The 20826-nt window shown below is 41.0% G+C and overlaps 1 protein-coding gene across 1 annotated transcript in view; it reads left to right on the top strand.

Moving 5' to 3' along the window:
• Positions 1 to 17351, top strand: part of rab3gap1 (RAB3 GTPase activating protein subunit 1) — a 68871-nt gene extending 51520 nt beyond the window's left edge. Inside the window, exons 23-24 of the mRNA XM_071912427.2 lie at positions 12417 to 12519; positions 17053 to 17351. Of these exons, the coding sequence (XP_071768528.1) occupies positions 12417 to 12519; positions 17053 to 17301 (352 nt within the window). The 3' untranslated portion in view covers positions 17302 to 17351. The remainder of the gene's footprint in view (positions 1 to 12416; positions 12520 to 17052) is intronic.
• The last annotated feature ends 3475 nt before the right edge of the window (positions 17352 to 20826 follow it).

The following is a 20826-nucleotide window of genomic DNA, read 5'->3' as shown; positions in this document are numbered from 1 at the left end:
TGCAGCCAGTGAAGCAGCTGCATTGAAGGAAATGACTGCGTATCTGATCCGACCCTTCTGCCATGAACGGGCGCAACAGAAACGCACCCAGTTTAGTTGAGCCGTTGTACTGTAATATTAGTAAAAAAACAAAACAAAAGATAATGAAGTCGTTGATCATGATTGCTTGTGTGACAAATAATCGTCAGATAAAATTGCATAATCTGCACAGCCCTAATCAATACCAATGACTTAATGAGTACGGGCTTCAGACAAAAAAAAAACAAGAAACAAGAGCAATCAAATTATTGTCATACAGTGACACATTTTGATAAATTTGATTTATATTTTTTAGGAAGCTAAGAAGTAGGCTAGATGACAAACTTAAACTGAGGTGGTGATCAACTCACTATGTGTATTATTGTGGTGCAAAATGTATAATTTGGTAGGTTCTTTGTCAGTGGCCATTTGGGGTTAGGGTTAATCTTGGAATGATTTGGATGATGTACACTCTTTCTGTTCACTGGAGTGTGGAGGATTATTTCACTCAGAATTAAAATATAATTGTTAAAATGATAAATGATTTTGACCATGCCAAAATATTATATAAAAGGAAAATAAAAAATGAAAAGAGAAATGGAAAAGACTAACAGACAATTTAATGCAAAGTGAAATAGAAAACTTCTAAAAAAGCTCTTGATTTATGTTTTAACGACCACTACTTGTGAAATGATGCCCCGTTTTCATTCTGAGTGAAATAATCCTCCATACTGGAGGGGTGTCTTCCCTGTCTTGTGCAGGCTGAAGAACCATCACTAACTATTCAATCTGGTGATGTATGGCTGCAAGAGTAATAGGCATTGGTGCACTTACTTTTCGTGTACTATAATCCTAACTCTCCAAGCAAGTCTGTAGAGATGAACAGGGGAAATACCCTCTTTTAAAAACAAAACTTAAGGAGACATAAATGAAACATTTGGTAGGGTGGACACAAAAGTTGCTAGTACCCCAAAAAAACATCCATCATTGGTCCAATAAGTGGTTCTCAAGCTTCTTGGCTTCTGGGCCTGGAGCTCTTTAAAGGATAATTCTGCTTATTTTCGACCTGAGCCTTATTTTCCTATTTTCAAATCAAAAGTGATCAAATTTCATCACTTACTTCACTGTAGTTCGCAACAAGCACTGCTCTCCAATACACACACATAGGGCCAGCGTAAGCAATTAAAACCTTTCAACACAATAACACGCACACTGCCCTTAGACATGTGTTTGAATAACTGTGATTGAACAATTATCACATGGCATTTCAGTTAGAGTAGTCCATTTGATACTTTTCAGCATTGCTCACACACTTACTTGTTTACTTTTCTGGATGCCGGTCTTCTGCTGGCGTTCACGTCATATTGGAAGAACTTGGGAAGTTGGGTTGAGTTGCATGGATGCATGTGATTAGAACTCCGAAAATTATCTTGTGAACCCCAGGTAGGGAACCCCGACTAGGATGTGATGTTTCAGGCTTTTTCAGGATTTCAGGTATAATTCTGATTCAGTCTAGCATGTTGGTCTGACTTATTCCACCTCCCCCTTTTCTCTCCCCCTCTCTCCTTCACTCATCCCTTCTCTTCTGTCATCCGCAACTTCTCTGTCTTTTCTTCTCTCTATCCCCCCATTTCTTTCAACTCTTGCTCTTCTGTCGTCTTGCTCTCTTTCCATCTCTCTCCTTCAGTGGCTGTTTGGGCTGATATGCTGTTGATGTTTGCAATGTGTGGTACTATACTGCTATATGAATTGTTACATCATGTATTGCTGCTTTGTTAATCATTGCAATGTGTACTGATGTATGTTGTGTGTATTGTTGCTATCTAATATTTTAAAAACAATAACTCGGTTTTATTTTGTCAGCTGACTTTTTCTTTTCCATTTAAAAAACATCGCCTAGTAAATCAAATAAATGTAGGCTATCCAGTATATCCATTCATTCACTTTATGAATGGCCCTCAAAAAAAACAACAACGAAAGATGGATGATGAACAGTTAATCAAGGAAGTAGGTAAATATCCGGAATTATACGCCACCAATCACAGATTATTCAAGGATAACCAATGAAAGTTGGCAGCTTGGAGGAAGATTAACGGGATGTACCGGTAAATTGTAACATTATAACGTTAATCTATTTTACATATTAACATCTAGTGGAGCTCTCTGTGCGACGCTTCCTATGTGGTATACCTGTGCCTTGTCCTATCTGCGACGCAGCGCTTCTCGTCCTGTGTGCGACCCCCTTTATAGGTATGGGGTGTTTTTCTGAGCACACTGTGGCTGCTTTGGGTGTCTTTTAGGCAAGATGTTTCAAAAGTTAAGTCTCTTTCTCTCTGTCTCTTTGTTTCTCTCTCTCTCTCTCTTTCCCTCTTCCTTTCTCTTACTCTCTCCCCCTCTCTCTCTTTGTCTTTCTATCTCTTTCTCTCTTTGTCTCTTTCGCTCCCTCCCTTTGTCTCTCTCCCTCTACCTTTCTCTCTCCTTTTTCTAGTCTCTCTCTCTTGTTCTCTCTCTCTCTCTCTTCTGCCTGTCACTCTCTCCCTCCCTCTCATTCTTCCTCCCCTTCTCTCCCTCTCACTATATCTTTGCCTTCCCCCTCCCACTCCCCCCATCTCTCTCTCTCTCTCTCTTTCTCCCTCTCTCCCTCTCTCCTTTTCCTAATCTGTTATTGCAGTGTGGGGCTGCAGTTGTGTGACGGTGTGTGTGGATGTGTGGGCGTGGTGGAGGTGTTCTTGGCAGCATGTGTGGGGTTTGAGATGTGGGGAGGTTGTATTTTATATTGTGTATGTCAGGTTTTTTGAGGTGTTTTTCTTGTAAGTGACATAAGGTCATCAAAGGTCGACCCTATGTTGCCAAAGCTGTACAGTACATCAGTTACAGATTGATATTTTCACATTAAATTCCCTTCCCCCTTCTATCACTGTGTGTGTATTTCAGTACCTGGACAGGCTCTTGGTTGCTGCATACTTAGCTCCTATACCCAGACCCTTCACTATACAGTGAGTGTCAGTAGTTTTATGTGCAAGTATTTCATGCTTTGTGTGAATGTATGTCTACTCATGGTATGCATGAATCAATCAGTCTAAAAATACAAAATACGTTAAACCAAAAATGCAGTCTCCATGGTTACCTTACTTCCACCATTGGCAGTTCTCCCTTCCGATTACTTCTGTCTTCACTGAAAACACCATTAGGCAGACTAGACTGCTTCTGTTTCGGTTGTGAGTTGATGCAAGTGTCTTCCATTCAGACCAATATCTCTTTTTCTTCCAGAGGCTTATTTGATTTAGGCAAAACAGCATCATGTTTAAGGTCTTTACATTAGCAAAAAACAACTTTGTTTAGCAGCTACTCAAAAGAAATTAAAGATGCAGATGCAGTTTTCGTACTGTATTTTTATATACATAACGTTTTATATGCATAAAGTTTAGTTTAGATCTACGAGTCAACAAAAATAGTCTTTGTATATTTCACCAATGTTCATTTTGGGAAGGTTGTGGAGTGATTTAGTGAAGGCCAGAGCTGGCAACAGGAAGTTGTAATACACCTGTTTCTCAATGCAGTAGCTGTTACCATGACGATGTGAAAAGGGCCTATAGACTCAGTTAGGGATGCATAATTAATCGTATATTAATCGACATTCCAATTACGGCCACAGCGATACGGTAATCCTGAAAATTTGCGATTACTGCATTCCTTTTAAAAGGCTACACCCACAAAATCAAGTTTTTCTAACTTAGTTTCAAACTGCTCTAAACCACTGCTCTAAACAGCAAAAGAGCGTTGTAACCAATCACAGACAGATCCGTTGATCCGAATTGGTGATTCAGAGGCATTCACATTATATGACCAATCCTGAGCTGTGCTGCTGAACCTGCATGAGCAAAGTTGAATAAGAGTTTTGTTTTATGATGCTGCTAAGAGGAGCAATTTGAAGTTGAAATCATATTTATGTTGATTTATTGATGTTTAAATGTGCAATTAAGTAATTTCAGTGGTATATCGCCACAATATCGACACGACCAGCACAAAACCAAAAGTAGGTCAATGTATAGAAATTGATCTAAATCGATCTCCAGTGCGCCTAATGTGCGTATCACGTCATGTCTGTTATTTGCAGATGTATAGACCAGTAACATTGTACTCAATCTGACAGTGTCCCGGTGTGAAAACAAAAGTGAAACTTAACATTTCACAATTTGATCAAAACTCTCCTGTGTTAGGAACGGTATTTGTAAACAGTAACACAGAGATGTGTAAAACTGCTCAACATTCAGAGAGTTAACATGAGTGCTGCAGACTGGCATATTACCCCTGTTTTTCCATTGGATTCCACTGAACACGCTGCTGTCACTGTAGGATGGACAAGTAATTCTATTGATTAAACGACCACCACCACAAGTAAATTGTCAACCTGTGGGAACACTAGATTTGTTTTGGTTGTTTATACAGAATGCAGTTGGCAACACAAAATAGGTATTTAATTGCAATTCTATTAATCAAAATGATAATTGCAATTACAATATCAAGGGAATTCATTGTCAATTTAAATTTTTGTGATAATTGTACAGCCTAGACTCAGTTACTAGCCTCCATACTGACCTGACTTTTGATGCCTCCCCAGAAAAATGTGAGGAGTTTCTGATCTATTTTATGGGAAAGATAGAGAATATTAGGCACCAGATTTCTCCCCAGGGCTGTGAGCTCTCTGTTTCACCTTGTGGCCATTCCTCACTCAGCAGATTTGAGCCCATCTCCCTGTCAAACCTAGCAGAAACAATTTCACTAATGAAGTCATCATCCTGCTCCTTGGACGTTCTACCCACTAGGTTTCTAAAGGAGGTCCTTGAATCAATTAGCCCTAATATTTTACTGCTAATAAATACTGCATTGTCTACTGGTCTTGGCCCATCATATTTTAAGCACGCAATAGTCCAGCCACTCACAAAAAAAATCTGGACCCCTCACCCTCAGAGATTATAGACCCATCTCCATGTAGCCTTTCCCTTCAAAGGTACTGGATAAAGTAGTCTCATCCCAGCTGATTTCCTATATGAAAAACAATAATATTTTTAAGAGATTATAGTCAGGTTTTAGAGCTTGCCATAGCACAGAGACTGCTCTTCTTAAGGTCATAAACCATCTTCTGCTGGCTTCCGACATGGGTTTGTGTCGGAATTTTGCAAATTTTGCTAGCTCTTAGTGCAGCATTCGAAAGTTGGGTTGGTGTCACAGACACAGACCTGTGGCTTTTCAAGTCCAATCTTACAGGTAGATCATTCTCTGTTGTTTTGGTATGTTTCCTCTTCTCCAGTATTAAGTGTGATGCTCCACAAGGGTCAATTTTAGGACCTCTTGTTTTCTATTTATGTGCTCCCTCTTGGTGACATCATTCAGAGACATAATATTCATTTCCATTTCCATGCAGATGACACCCAGTTGTATGTTTCCTTAAAACCTGGTGACACCGGTAACCTTACTAAGAGTTTGTGCAGTCTTGCTTCATCCAATTAAGGAAAAATACGCAAAAATAAGGTCCTTTTTATCCTTTACTGACCTTGAGAAAGTTATTTATGCTTTCATGATCACATTTAGACTACTGCAATTCTCTATATTTCTTTATTTATTATTTATTATAAGTCCCCCCTTTGTCCCAGGATCTAATAGACGGTACCATATCACTCCTATTTTAGCTTCCCTCCAATGGCTGCCTGTTTCTTTTAGTATAGATTTTAAGCTGTTATGCATTACTTTAAACTAGGGATGCACATTTTCAAAAAAAATCTTGATCGATTTACACTAGTTAGTTAACGATCAAATATCGATGTCTGTTAGGTCCAAATATGTTACAAGGCCCCCCCCCCCCCAAAAAAAAAAACGCCATGCGCCACTACACACACTTCGAATCGAAGCATTATCCAGACAAACATCATAAGTCACACTGACAAGCATATTGAAGCTGAATGGAGGCTATAATCATAAAGAACAAAATAAGAATATTATTATGTAGGCTGAGGCTATAGTATTAGTCTATGTAGGCAATGCAGTTATGGCTCGTAAAATCCTGCCACATTGTCATCTGGCATTCTCATATTCCAATATTAATCCGACTGAAATAACGTTTCCAAACTCCAAATTAAATTTAAAAAAAAAACTATTGTTGACCAAATCATCTGGGGTTAACGGTTTTAGGCCTGTTGCCTAAACATCTGTCGTTCACCAGCGGCAGAGAAGACGTGCTCTGATGGGACAGAGGTTCCGGGGTGCAGAGGCACCGCTGCGTTAGTGCTGTCAGCCTGGGAATCCTACTTGGTTGGCTTTCCACCGGTCCAGTGGATTCGTATCAAGTGGTGGAGGCATTTCTTGCAAGTAGCTCTCCACTTTGGTTTAACGGTCATTTGCGCGGTTGGACTAACCGGCTGCGATGACGCAATTCAAACAGCCGTTAACCGTTAAGATTAATCGACGTGATACATAACAAACAATAAATCGATCATCGATTTATGTTGGATATCCCTACTTTAAACGTTCTACGTGATCTGGCCCTTAGCTACATTACTGATCTTTTAACTTCCTTTGAGCCAGATCGTAGTCTGAGATCTACAGGCAAAGCATTTCTGGTCTTCCTTGGTCCCAGCTGGTGACCAGAGGGTATTTGTTGTGTTGTTGTTGGAATGTCCTGCCTGAGGAGCTCAAACTAGCTAAAGCGGGGTCTTGTTTTAAATCACGTCTTAAAACGTATTTTTTTAAAAGGGCTTCTGATAAGTTGTTCTCATTTGATACTTTTTCTTAGTATCTCATTTGTGCTGTTTTAAATGTAGCCTATGTTTTTGTTTCTGTTTTCTTATATTTATATTGATGTTGCTCTATTTTTTGTAACCCATGCTGTGAAGCACTTTGTTACTTTGTTTTGAAAAGTGCCAAATAAGGTTTATTATTATCATTATTGTTATTATTATTATTGTTATTATCTGGGGACAGCCCTATCTCCCTATACTTTTCCTTAACTGTATGCACCTTGATCTTGTCTTCTAGTTCTTCTAGTTCCTGCTTTGTTGCTGTCACCCTTGGTTGCCACCCTTGTTTTTGCTAAATAGAGCCTTAACAAATTTAAATGTGTCTTTGTAGAAAAATATTGTAGCTCCTTCTTTTTTCTGCACATAAACTTTCAACCAAATATTCACGTTACTATGCAGGACATTGATATCCTCTTTCTTTCTCTATTGCTTTCCTCCACTGCTTCCCAAGCTGCCTTCTTTCTTGGATGAGTATCAATCTCCTGTTGTCACCTAGACATGACTGGTTCTCAGGCTACTTTCTTCTTTTTCTCATACACTCCAAACCTCTCTACCCCATAATCATAAATAATATCAGCCATTTTCTCTAGCTTTTTCTCAACTGTCCCTTTAAGCCTATCAAGCATCCTTATCAAATCTGTATTAAGAGCTTCCCATTCACTATTCTCAATAGCCCTCAGCCATTTTACTCTACGTTTGTGCCAAGTGTGCTTTTCTTTTCTTGGCTGGCTGACCTCACTGCCCTCCTGGCCCTGCATTTCACTGCTAGTGCCTGCCTCCTCAGTGACAGGGCTTCTGATATATTGTGAACTTTGGTTTGTTACCTGCTGCTGGACTTCACCTGACTGACTTGACTGACTCTTTAAGAAATACTGGTCAATGCAGGGTCCCTGAACACCTTCTCTCAAGCATCTGTTCCTTCCTTGATGTATTCTGAGGCCCTTAAAGCTGCAGTAGCAACTTTGGAGAAATGAGCAAGAATTTGAAAGTACACAACAAAAAAGGTGTGCTAGCTCAGTCTAGTTGTTACTGAAATATTCGCCGGCAAAACTTTTTTTTTCTCACACATAGATTAGTTAGCACAGTTGCAAAGCCATAGCTACCTAACACCGGTTGACTGACTGACCTGAATGTGGCTCCTTCCTGATAAACAGGTCTTGTGCCGTGGGGAAAATGACTTGCTTCGTTACACGTTTATTCCAGTCCCAATATTCAGTTTCGATTATGGCTGTTTCACATCATCTCTTCTGTGGATATATTTGTTTTCTCTCTGCAGTTTGCAGGATGGTCAGAATTAGATTGAGCTATATGCATGTGTGATTGACAGGCAGTAGGGACACCTTCTTGCAGAGGGCTCACCTGATTGGCTGAGGCCTACCAGGAGTGGTGAGATTTTGGATAGGCTGAAAACAGAGGCAGGGGCTATCAGGCCTGATCTTTTATTATTATTATTATTAAACCTTTATTTAGACAGATAATCTCATTGAGACACGGGGTCTCATTCACAAGAGAGACCTGGTCGGGCAACAGCAGCAGACAACACAAAGTTACAGACAAACAGGACATTCAATACAGAGACAAGATAAAACACAATCATAAAGGTGATAAGTGCAAAAGTGCCAAAGTGGTAGCCAGATTTTAGGACTATGTACAAGAGCAAACCCCCACAGACGCTCTCTCCATATTTCTTAGAAGTAGTTTAAAATCCCCTAGGGGAATCAAGCTGGACAGCTTCAGTTTCTGCTGTAGCGTGTTCCAGGTTGAGGGGGCAGAGTAGGAGAAGGCCTTTTTACCAGATTCAGTACGGACTGAGGGGATGGAGAGAGTGATGAAGCCCTGGGAGCGCAGCCTATAGCAGCACTGTTTACGTGACATATAAGTGGATAAATAAATGGGCAGCAGTCCAAGAATGGATTTATATATGAAGTTATACCAATGCAAGGCTCTGCGCATGGATAATGATGACCAGCTGACTAAAGAATACAGAGTACAATGGTGTGTGAGGGGTTTACAATCAGACCATTTGAATTACTGATAGCTGAAAAGGTAATATGAAATTTTTGCTAAATAATAAAAAATAAAGTTGCCTACAAAAGCCTAATAAGTGCCTTAAAGTGCCTTTAAGAGTTGTTATCTTTTCCCGGCCACAGGAGCACACCTGAAGCTTCTTTCCCTCCATATCTGAACTAGTGACTTCCATTGAAATGCCTTCTTTAGTTGTAGTCAAGTCCATTCCAAGGTCTATAGCTGTGCATCCTGCCTGTGAGTCTTGATAAAACTGTCTCCTTAAGTGCTGGTTACATCAGGTTGTGCACCAGTCCATGCAGTGAAATCACCAGAGATGTTTACGTTCCCCTGCCCCTGGAAATTACATCTCTCTGTCTCAAGGGAAGGAGTATGACCTTCACAAAAAAAGGACTCAGAGGAAGGAATGTAAATTGCACATAAATACACATCCTTCTCTATGGGGGTCATTTCTTTATTTTCATCCAAATTTGTTTTGTTTTGTTTTTCAATTTTTAGGATTTGAAGTGAATTTTGTAGCTTGGACTTTAACCAAACAATTAGTCCCCTCTGAATCTCTTCCCTGATGTTTATTCATTTGTTTCTGTGAAGGGGCAAAAATCTCGCCCATGTTTCTGCTATGATTATAATATCTATATTACTGATTTTGTTGCCAACAAGACCGTAGATATTCCAACAACTAATCTGAGATGAAGACAATATTCACAACAGGAGATATTAACAACAATAGGATATTTTAAGATAAGGTACAAATAAGGTACATCCCTACTCCCGACTCTACACTTTTGGATTACATGTTTGAAACTGAAATAAAGTAGTGTTAATAAAAGGAGAAAAATTACATCACATTTAAAATAATTATTTATTAACTATATACCTATACATTTTATACATTTTATACATTTATATACATTGAGAAGTTACATTTGGATGACTGATATGTTCTATTATTCCTACCAAAATCATACCATTAGAGGTGTTGGATACAACACATTGGCATGGGAAGAGTCCCATTCCTACTGGAGTCCATCAGTATGGCCACCTGTGGCTCTGGCTTGGCTAGTGCAACAGGTCAAGGTGCAGGGGTGGGGTCAGCCTGTGTATTGTCCACTTAAGAGTTGTCGTCATATCAGGGATTTCAGTTTATATCTATATCCTTTTTTTTCCATCTGGTGAAAATGAATGGAATTTTCGAATCCCATCATTCTGTTCTTAAAATGAATGAAATAATATAAGTAGAAATTACATGACCACATGACCAAGTTATTACATATTTTAACGCGTTAAAAAATGTTTTGCTAACAACTATGGTGTGGATGCTGTGTTATCCTCGCTTGCTGGAATGCTAACTATGGCTAGCGATTTTTTATTTTTAAGCGTGCCACTGTAACGCTGAGTATAGGACCCAAATGCAGAGATGACTCAGAGGTAGTTTAAGTCTTTTATATAGACTCAGCAAGATAATACAAAAAAACAACAAAAACTACTTCCAACAGGGCAGAACTAACTAAAGCCAAAACACCACAGCAAGAATGTATACTAACAAAACCTAAACTAAACTGAAGAATAAACAGATGATCTGAGGCGGACAAAACCTCGGGATCTTGGCGGGCGTAGACTGACGGAGACAGGTGTAGACTCAACAAGAATGCTCTGTAACACACACAGTTATATAGCACACAAGGCAGGCGCAAACAATCACACGCTGATCAGAAGGAGCATACTATTGGCCGTCATCTCCCGCTGGCGGTGAACCTACGCGCCCGCGGGACATGCGGCGAGTGCCTTGGACAGCTTCCGGGACTCCCCCGGCGCTGGCAGCCACTACAGCGCTGGCCGACACAGAAACAGCACCCCGGAGAGATCTTCGAGCGGCGCTCCGACCAGTGATCGCGTCATCCACTACTTGTAGTGGCAAAGTTGCCCAGCAGCACAATTGGCTGTTAATCGACCAATCAGAGCTCATATTCCCACTGCTCGTCTCTCCCCACCAAAAACGAAACAGACAACCAGACACGTTTTTGATCCAGATTTTAGTGTCTGTCAGACCCGATGGAGCCAGTCAGTTTATTTAGTGTTGCTGTTTCCACCGGCCGCAGACACGGTGCAGGGAGCCATTTGGTATTTTCTGCCGGTCCATTCTTTTTCCCCTTCTGGTCTATTTTTTCCTGACCCACTTGCATCTGTGAAGTGTGGACATACACTACTTTGACTTGTGTGTGTGTGTGTATCTATTCACAATAAAGAAATAGAAAATCTATATATTAAATAATCTGTTTCTTTATTGTGTATTTTGAATGTACAATTGATATACTTTGGTTTGATACTTCAAACTGTTAAATTTGTTTGTTAGTTTCACAGACAAAACAGGTGGCGAGCTAGAAATTAGGACTAAGCTAGTTTTCACTTGTTTTCATTGCAGCTTCAAAACCCATCAGAATCCACCTCAACAAATGAAGAAATCCATAATAGAGGAATGCTCAAAAGCCACAATAGTCGCAATTAGCATTGGGCGTAGATAAGGGCGATTATTTTACATGCCTATTCATTTTCATTTTAGACTGAAAGCAGGCATGATCCAGAATCCCTTACTTAGGGATTGAAATGATGTCATACTTGAGAGGAGAACCACCACGGCTTATTCCTTCTTTGTATGTTGGTAGTTGTTCTGTATGGGTTATTAAGTTGTTTTTTACTCTCTTGCCCTTAAGTATGATCAAATCGACATACAGGCATTCAGGATCCACTTCTCAGCACTCTGTGTGCGTGTGGTTTCCATGGTATTCGATGTTAACAATTGTCAGCTGACAGATGCTAGCCCTTAACTTTATAAACAGCAACATTGTATTGTATTGTACATTTAATTATGCACAGTAACAGTAGAGAGAGAGAGATGGGAAATGTTGGGGGAAAGAGAGGGGGGTGACACGAGACAAAGATCAAAGAAGATGGAATCTTATTTTATCTCTTATCAGTCTACTCACATTCAACCTATGCATCTACATCTATGAATTTATTCATTTATTTATTTTTGTAGTTAGGGTGCACGATATGTGGGTTTGAGAGAGGAATCAAGGGAGGGTGGGATGTATTTAAAAAAAAAAAAGTGGATGTTTATGTCTTTATCTTTTCATGTATATCTACTTTCAAATCCATAGTAAAAACACAATTCAAAGATCCCAGGCTGAATGTGAACCCAGATGTCATGGTTACATGGTATGCGCCAACTGAGCCACCAGGATGTCCTAGCTTAGTCTTTCTCTGGTGTTTCAATCTCTTCATCAACAGTTTTTAAATTGTTAGCGCATTTCACCTGTGACCACTCAGCTGGGTGCAATTCTCGCTCTGCCTTTTTGTTGGTGTGTGTTTTGTTGTATGAGTTTCTATTGAGTGGAAATGTGACAGTGAAGGTTTTTGACCCCCCCCCCCCCAACCCTCTCTCTCTCTCTCTCTCTCTCTCTCTCTCTCTCTCTCTCTCTCTCTCTCTCTCTCTCTCTCTCTCTCTCTCTCTCTCTCTCTCTCTCTCTCTCTCTCTCTCTCTCTCTCTCTCTCTCCCCCTCCCTCCCTCCCTCCCTCCAGGTTTGTCAGTTCTTTGCTGGAGGAGCCAGAGGTGGCGGTGATGGGAGCTGGCCGAGGGCCGGCTGGCAGCATCATCCACCGTCTGTTTGTCAGCTCTCAGAGGGTAAGGCAACTTCTCCGTCTCCCCGTCCCTCCTGCCACTGTTACCCCCACAGACCCGCAGTCCAGGGGGTGAATCTGCATGTACAGACACACACACCAGGGGAGGAACCCACATGTACAGACTGACACACACACACGGAGGTGAACCTACATGTGTGGACACACACACATACACACCAGGGGGTGAACCTATATGTTTTGACACACACACACACACACACACACACACACACACACCAGGTGGTGAATCTATATGTATACAGACCCATTAACACACAAACCGTGTTGAACTTACATGTACAGACACACACAGACATAGCATGTATGAGAACAGTGCAGCTGGATTGTTACTGAAAACATACCTGGTCAAATGCAAATATCTGTTTTCATTTGGCCACAGCGAAATAAGGGCTTTATTTAGTTAAGGTAGACTTGGCTTTGTGTTGCCAGCAGTCATGTGGTTGGGGCCCATTCCTTTTAACATTCAGGTATAACATTGCTGAGTCTACCTTAAAACTTCTTACTGAGTGTGACTTAAGTCAAGAGGCTGTGCTCACAAAGCACAAGCTAAGCTGTTTTCTGCTTTCTTTTTGTTACAATCAGCAGAAGTGAAGCAAAACAGATGTGGGTGTATGTGTTTCATTTAGCAAGATCTGAGATGACAGAAACAAACATACACACACTGACCCACATACACAAACCTGGCGCCAGTGGACTTCTTGCCTGTATGTCTTGTTGATTATGTAAATCAACCTGTCTGCAACAGTTACCCCCTGCATCGTTTTAAACCTGTATGCACCTATCCAAGTTGATTAAACAAGCATGTGCAATGGAATACAGGAGCAGATCTTGGGTGCATCTGAAAGGTGCTGAAGTGTTTTATTTCCCCAGTAACAGTCAGACTTGGTGTTAAACTTGATTAACACGTCACCTAGAGACAGACGTTCATCAACGGCTTCATTTCCTGGCTCCAACTCCAGATCCTCCTCATAATAATTACTTGTGAAAACATAAAAAACGGAATGAATGCTTGGCTCAACACCTTCTGCGTTCCTCTGCTTTTTTTGTTCCTTGCAGTTAGAACAATGGTGAGAAGAGTTGGAGCAGCACTCTCTCCCTCCTCCTCGTTTTCATCCTCCTCCTCTATCACTCCTTTTTTTTCTTAGACCACAAGATGTCTGAGTGTTAAATTATAGGCTGTGTTGCCAAGCTCTAAATAGCAAGCTAGCAATTATCCCAAGCATATGGAAATCAGGTGAAATCAGCACATCAAATGAGGTGAGTTTCAGACAGACAGAGCGAAGAGAGGGGGGCAGAGACAAGTCTCCTCTGACCTGAGCACTGAAATTGAGTAGACAGCTGACGGCTAGTTAAACTCTGTTTGATTTCCACTCTGAAACTGTCACTTGCTGCTCTTTGGCATGAGTGACTTGCGTGTGCGTATGCATGGAGTGAGGAAATGACGCTATTATGTTTGAAGTTGAACCGTTCTGCAAGCCCTCTTCTTAATCACGGATTTGTGCCGTTTTTTTGTTCTACATTCTCTCCATCCTACTGTCTTTTTGTGTTTGTTTCTCTCCTAACGCTGCTTGCCTATCACCCATGTCAAGCTGGCTGACTTCACCAGTGACGAGGTAACCATTAGCAACTAGAATTTTCCTCCCAACCACCAATGTACACACCCCACCCCACTACCTCTGTACTCTACAATCTGTCAATAACATCACCCCTCTTTCCACACACATAGAGATTCACATATGTGCACATACATGTTACATATGCAAACATGCATGCACAAACTCAAGTATTATACCCTCACACCCAATCCCCAAAGTCCTCCCCTAGTCCTTCACCTACAGCTCATTTACAAACATACACAACACACTTGTCCTTCCCACCACCTTCAGTGTTCCTGCATTGCTGAAGCACGAAACACGTGAATATAGTCGTTATCAGTCTGTTAATGCTCTGAGAACGCAGCCAGATGTCTCTCCCCCTCCTAAGAGAACAAAAGATGAGATTCCTGAGGCAACACCACTTAGGACAGTTTAAACCCTCCATAGACCAGTCTAAAGCCCAACCCCACTCCCTGCACGACACACCTTGTTCCAACCACAAACCTCTTAACCTAATCGTCTGTGTTATGTTGTGTGTTCATTTGGTCTCATGTTTCTCCGATGTGGCCTGGTTTGAAACCAGGGTATCCTGGTTGAGGTGGAGGTTTGTACTGCAGAATATTATGTGTTGTACTTTTAGCCTGCTGCTTCAGTGTTGCAGTTAGAGAGAGCTGTTGGGCTCCGTTTGATCCCTCTTAGCTCTAGTTCTTAGCGCCAGCCTAGCTTTGTTGTGTCATGGCAACCCTCCAGGTTAATGTGCCCCTACCAAAATACATGTAACCATTGATCCAGGAAGCATATAGAAGCAAATCACTCAAATTCATTAAATGTTGTCGTTTCTCCCATCTCAGCTTCCTTTCCTTTAGATGAGATTCAGGAGAGATATCATTTGTAAATTTGTATTCAGCTTGCCTAATTTCTGTGATTTGTTCTTCCTCAGTAGAAATTGATTGGGTCATTTGCTTTTCCACTCATCCCCAGGTCAACTAGTGTCAAGTTTTTATACACACCTCAGAATATCCATAGAGTGAGATGTGTAGGGATATTATTTACTGCCAATCTCAGCTGTCACCTTGTTTTCCTTAGTTATATTCATAATGGAATGTAGCAGGCCTGTGGTAGACATTGTATTAAACATTAGAACGACTTTTTTAATGTTTGGATGCATCACCTTTTGCACAATCCTTGTCTCAAGGCTTAAAAACCCTTCTTTAACCTACCCCCCCTTCATTTAAATCCCCCCGTCTTGACTCACCCTGCCTCATAGAAAGATTAGATCATGCAGTCAAAGCGTTTTATGCACTCAGTGTAAAGCCTAGTACAATTCAGCAGCCTGTTGCACCAGCTGGACAATAAATGTTACATTCAAACTAGTTTGACACTGAAGCTATGTCTTTGTTCAGTTGCACTATGGAGACTGAAGGTTCACCTGAACTAGTAAAGCATAAAGGAACCAATGACCAAAACATATCCTTTCTGTGCCCGTAGTTTAGAGCCTTGGAAGAGCACTTCAACTTGAGATAGTTGTTAGCAAGTTTCAAACACAAGATAAGGAGGAAATGCTCTCTGAAAAACTTTTCAACACTATATCCACTCAAGTTTCATCTTTCCATAGCGTGACTGGTCAGACCCATGGATTGCTGTGCAAGCGATCCCTCCAATAGGGTTTGACATCTACGCATTGTTTACACTGGGGAAAGATCTTAGCTAGTACAGAGATGCAGACAATCGTCTTTTTTCCATACATCATCATAAAGACAAGACCCACATGCACCATCGCAGTAAGTTAAAGTAACTCTATAAGCAGTCGTTTTTGCAGGGGGAGATTTAGCCAGTGCGTAGATGTCAGACCCTATGGGAGTCATAGGCTAATCTCTCCGCAATATCAAAAATCTCAAACCACTTCAAGAATTCAAGAGGGTGTTTGCAGGGGGCTCTGTTTATATGTACCAATTGCCACTTTTGATTGGCTGAATCCATTCAGCAACTAAGTGAAGGCTGGATATCCGGTAAATGCTCGTGCAGCATAATCCAAGTGTTCTGAAGCCAAACAATTGCACTGTGTGTCCAAAAGTTTAATATTCACCTCTATACCTCCTAGATTTGCCGCACTATTTCTGCACCACGCCAACCGTCACTACAGTAGCAAGCTGCCTTCAAGTGCAGTCAGAAATATTGTAATTATGGGTAGAGTGTGCATGAATGACCCAAAAGTGGTACATACTGTCAGTGGCAAATATTTTGTTTTTATTCTGTGATGTTGACCTCCAATTACTTGAATTTTTTTCAGATCTTGTATTTTGTTCTCTTAAGTAAGGCATTATGCCAAATGTGCCTTTGATTTATTTGTTCTGTTTTGAAAAGTAATTCTGAGACAGGAGTAACTCTGTACAGCAATGCCTGAATGGCACCAGAATTGGTAAAATGGTAAATCCATCCGTAGGCCTGATGCTGTTCCCCCTATCACTAATAGGGTGGAAAGACGTTTATTTTATTGTAAGCTTGCTAACATTGTTGTTTGTTTCTTCATGAGTTCAGTGATCTAATTTCATGTTGCCCATGTAAGCTGCACTGTAGTTATTCCTCTGTATTTATTCCTCGTTTTCCATCTATCAAATTGATGCCCCATGCCAACAGCAATTTTAGGGGGGCGGTGTATGTTTTAAGTTGTAACTTATATCTACATTGGAACTGTTTCAGTTGGTGCAACTGTTTTAGTAACCATTTTAATGATGCGTGAACTCTGATTTGGTGAGAATTTACATTCAAACTAGCCTACATTTCATCTTAAATTTAACTGGTGCAACAAGCTGCAGTTTTTCTAACTATGGGGAGACCTCTACAGAATCTCCCCAGTTCTTCTCCCCTTTTCTGTGACAGACCAATGAAAAGTTATATTTACCCTTTTCTCCCCGTAGGCTGCCCTCCTGGCACCACTGGACGAGGATTTGGGGCGTGCGGGCGGAGCCGAGGACAGAAAGCCAATGGGAGGAGGCATCAACGTGCCTGACTTCCCTTCTGCAGCAGGGCGGGAGATTCTACTGCGTACATGCGTGCCACGGCCAGCACCCTACTCCAAAGCCCTGCCTCAGCGGCTCTTCTGTGTGCTGATGAGGGAGGAGTTCAGGCTGGCGGGGGCCTTCTCCTCAGACACCTCCTTCTTCTAAGACCCTGAGCTAAAAGACGCAAGAACTGAATGAATGGGGGAATGGGGACTCGGTGGGGGGTGGAGTGTTGGGGGGGGGGGGGGGGGGTAGACGTGCATCAGAGACGTCAGCAGAGCAGTGCAGTCCATTGTAGGTGGAACTGAATGATTCATTTAGGTTGTTTCATCCTGAAATTGGCACACAACAGCCTCACCCACCTCCTCCAGTGCACTCAGTAACATCAGAGAAAAACCTAATAGCAGTGGCCCTTTATAATGGTGTCATTACACTGTGCCACATTTAGTATCATCAGTAAGTATTGTCACGACCTGGGTATTTGACATTTGTGTGCTCCAAAGTAATACTTTTCGCAAGGAATTTCTTTGTTTTTACCTGTTTAGCTTTGTCTTCTTCTTTGTACATTTCCCAGATTAAAGTATCTATAGAGTTATTTCGTTTTGGCCACTTGTTTGTCTTGTCTTTTATATGTGGGTTAGACTGTAATCACCTCAGTACTGACCAGCTAAGTAACACCCCTTTTTCAGTTTCGCTCCTCTAAATAACACACAGTTTAAAACCAGGAAAACGTGTAAATATGACAGAGTAACTGTGTGAGAAAAGAAACTACATTTGGACTTGGAGTAAGAGTGGTACCAAGATGTCACCATGCTGCTTAGCATGTCCTTCTCCTTCCCACCTTGTTGTGTTGTAGTGGGCTTTCCAGATTCCCAGTTGTTGCTCAAGTTATGGCATTTCTGCACTAGATTCTCCGAGTGCTGTACATTTGTTGTGTAGGCTCATATACTCCCATACTCACCCTTATAATTAAGCAGTTGTTGGTTACCAAAACTATAAAGCAATTTGCACAGGAATGCTTGTTGATGCATAAATGCTAATACTGAATCTGTTCCTGCCCACAGAAATGTGTAGATTCCTGGTCTAATTGCAATTACATACTTGTAATATTGTAAGAATGTAGCCTTACCTATAGCAGCAGAGACCAGTGTGATGATTCATAATGTTGATGCAGTTTCTATGAAAAATGTTTAAAAAAAAGTGCTATTAACTGTTCACTAAGTCAACCCATTGCAAACATTTTTATTGTTAGTATTTGACTAAAGGGATGGGAGTCATCTGTGGCATTAGCCAAAGTCTGTACATGTTAAATGTTGGTCCTAAATGTCCTCTAGTCTAATACTGTTACATGGGTAAGAATAAACACGTATCTCCTGTTTCAGTGATTCATTGAACTTGTATTTGCAGCAGTGTGCACCAGCTGATATGACTAAAGACATCCACATTGAAGTCTGGAAAATGTTTTAACCTTGATGTTATAGTGACACCCTGTTGCAACGTAAATAGTTGCAACATAGTGTTATACAACTGATAAATTGTTACTGCTTAAAAATGGGAAGTATATTCTAGGTACGATAATATTTGAAGCACCATACAGAAATATGGATGCATGTATTTTTTTAAAGATTTATTTTCAGGCATTTTATGCTTTATTTGACAGGGACAGTGTGAGAGAGAGACAGGACGGTATGGGAGAGAGAGAGAGAGAGAGGGGAGGACATGCAGCAAATGACCGCGGGTCGGATTCGAACCTGGGTCGCTGCAGGAAAGACTGAGCCTTATATGGTACGCGCTCTACGCGGTGATCCACCGGGGCGCCCCTGATGCATGTATTTTTATTGTGGGTTGCATCAGTGTGAGTGTAGTGGCAGTTAAAACATAAGTGTCCAAACAGTATCTCCAGGTAGAAAAAATACAGCATCAAGGACAAAGAGCAGGCCTACAGCAAAAGCAGAAAAATCACTGCGCACCCACAGTCTGAGGCAAGAAATCAGTCACTTTCATTTGAGAATTTCATAATTAAAATCTACATTTGGAAATAGCCTAGCTGCCTTTGTCAGGGTGTCTCAAACTATATCCATAATCACAGCAAATCATATCAAGATCATTCCATGTAGGGCTGAACAGTCACTGTTGCATTCCTCCTTTATACTTAATAGAAGGTAAAGTCAGCGTCACATCCGGCATAGACTTTTGTACTTTACACTGCATAAATTACAAAATATGTAGAAAACTATGCAATATACAGTTCTGCCTTGCCAATTTGTGACAGGATTTTGGGATATGTTCCCATCTGAGGTAAATTCAAGTTTTGATGTAATCAACATCGGAGATCAAGTAGAACTTCATTACCCATCATACACTTGACGCACTTAACAAATCCATCTCTTCCTCTCCTTGATGTCTGATTTAAATATGTAAAACAATAAATAACAATGGTCGCAATCACATGTAGAACACGCAATGTTGATAGTAATTCTATCCTCGCCTATGTTTCTAATTTTGTGTCCAACAGTACAAATTTGTGGCCTGTCTGTCATTTTTAGGAAAAGACAATGGAAAATTGCACTTCATTTATTTGTTTATTATTTAAAATTTAAGGGGACAGAGCAGTATATTGTGTCATCTGATTATATGAAGATGTAGCCACACTAGCATAGCTACTGGCTCTATACCGGATGTGGATTTCAGCAAGACTTCTGCTTTACCTCCCTATACCATTAATCCGAGGTAAGCACTTCCCTATGAAAAGTGTTCATGTCAGCCGAAATCACTCCTATTGCACATGGCACTTTTTATCCTCCCGCTCAATTGAAATTATTGTTCTTTGATGACATTCACCAGTACAAGTCTCTTTGATAAGGCAACAAAGACTTGCTATTTGATGCCTGAATAATAAACTTGCGGAAATCACATAAATGGAGCAATTTGACTCGATGAAATGATTATTAAAAGGCATCAAATACTGTGAAAAAACCCAAAGAGCATTTACCCAGTGCATATAATAGCATGTATTTTAAAAAGTGTATGAATTTCAAGGAGAGTTTTCCGCTCCAGACAATAACAGTTCTCACACATTTTAGTGTGTCACCCAGTAAGGCAGAAAGAGAAAGCCACACAACTTTCTCTTTTAGCAGTTTATCAATCAAACACCAGTATCTCTCACACTCTTTCTCTTCCCCCTCTCATTCTTGCTTTGCTAAATTTATGAGTATGTGAGACAGCTTGAGATATCGTCTTCCTTTGCACAATGAGATCTGTTCAGCAGGAGAGCTGTTCACAGCTTGATCGCTGACTGCTGGCTGGTCCCGTGGCGTTTCCATAAACAGAAATGTGGCTGCGAAGCGGTTTAGCACTCCCAAGTGCAGCTTATCACTCGTCTCTGTTTCCATGGCAACGTGCCGGCACTTTCCTCAACCCCTCTGTTCCCCAACCTGGCCTGGCTTCTCTAGCAGTGTACAGGTAAACAGAAAGGTAAAGTTAGGAGGGACCGTTGTGTAAGTAAGGAATGCATTCCGGGAGCCCAGAGCTGGATTGGGCCCTTCAAAGAGGCAACATGCCACTGTACTAACTTAGACACACTAATCCTAGCAGCAGCCCTGGCTCCAACACTCACTACCACACACATTTATCCACCTGTCTCAATAGAACACGTAACATGAACCTTTAAAGCTCTACCAGGCAAAATTT

The sequence above is a fragment of the Centroberyx gerrardi genome, chromosome 10 (genome assembly GCF_048128805.1).
Source record: "Centroberyx gerrardi isolate f3 chromosome 10, fCenGer3.hap1.cur.20231027, whole genome shotgun sequence".
Classification (NCBI taxonomy): domain Eukaryota; kingdom Metazoa; phylum Chordata; class Actinopteri; order Beryciformes; family Berycidae; genus Centroberyx; species Centroberyx gerrardi.
The sequence above is the reverse complement of the archived record's forward strand: the minus strand, read 5'-3'. Positions and strand labels throughout refer to the sequence as shown.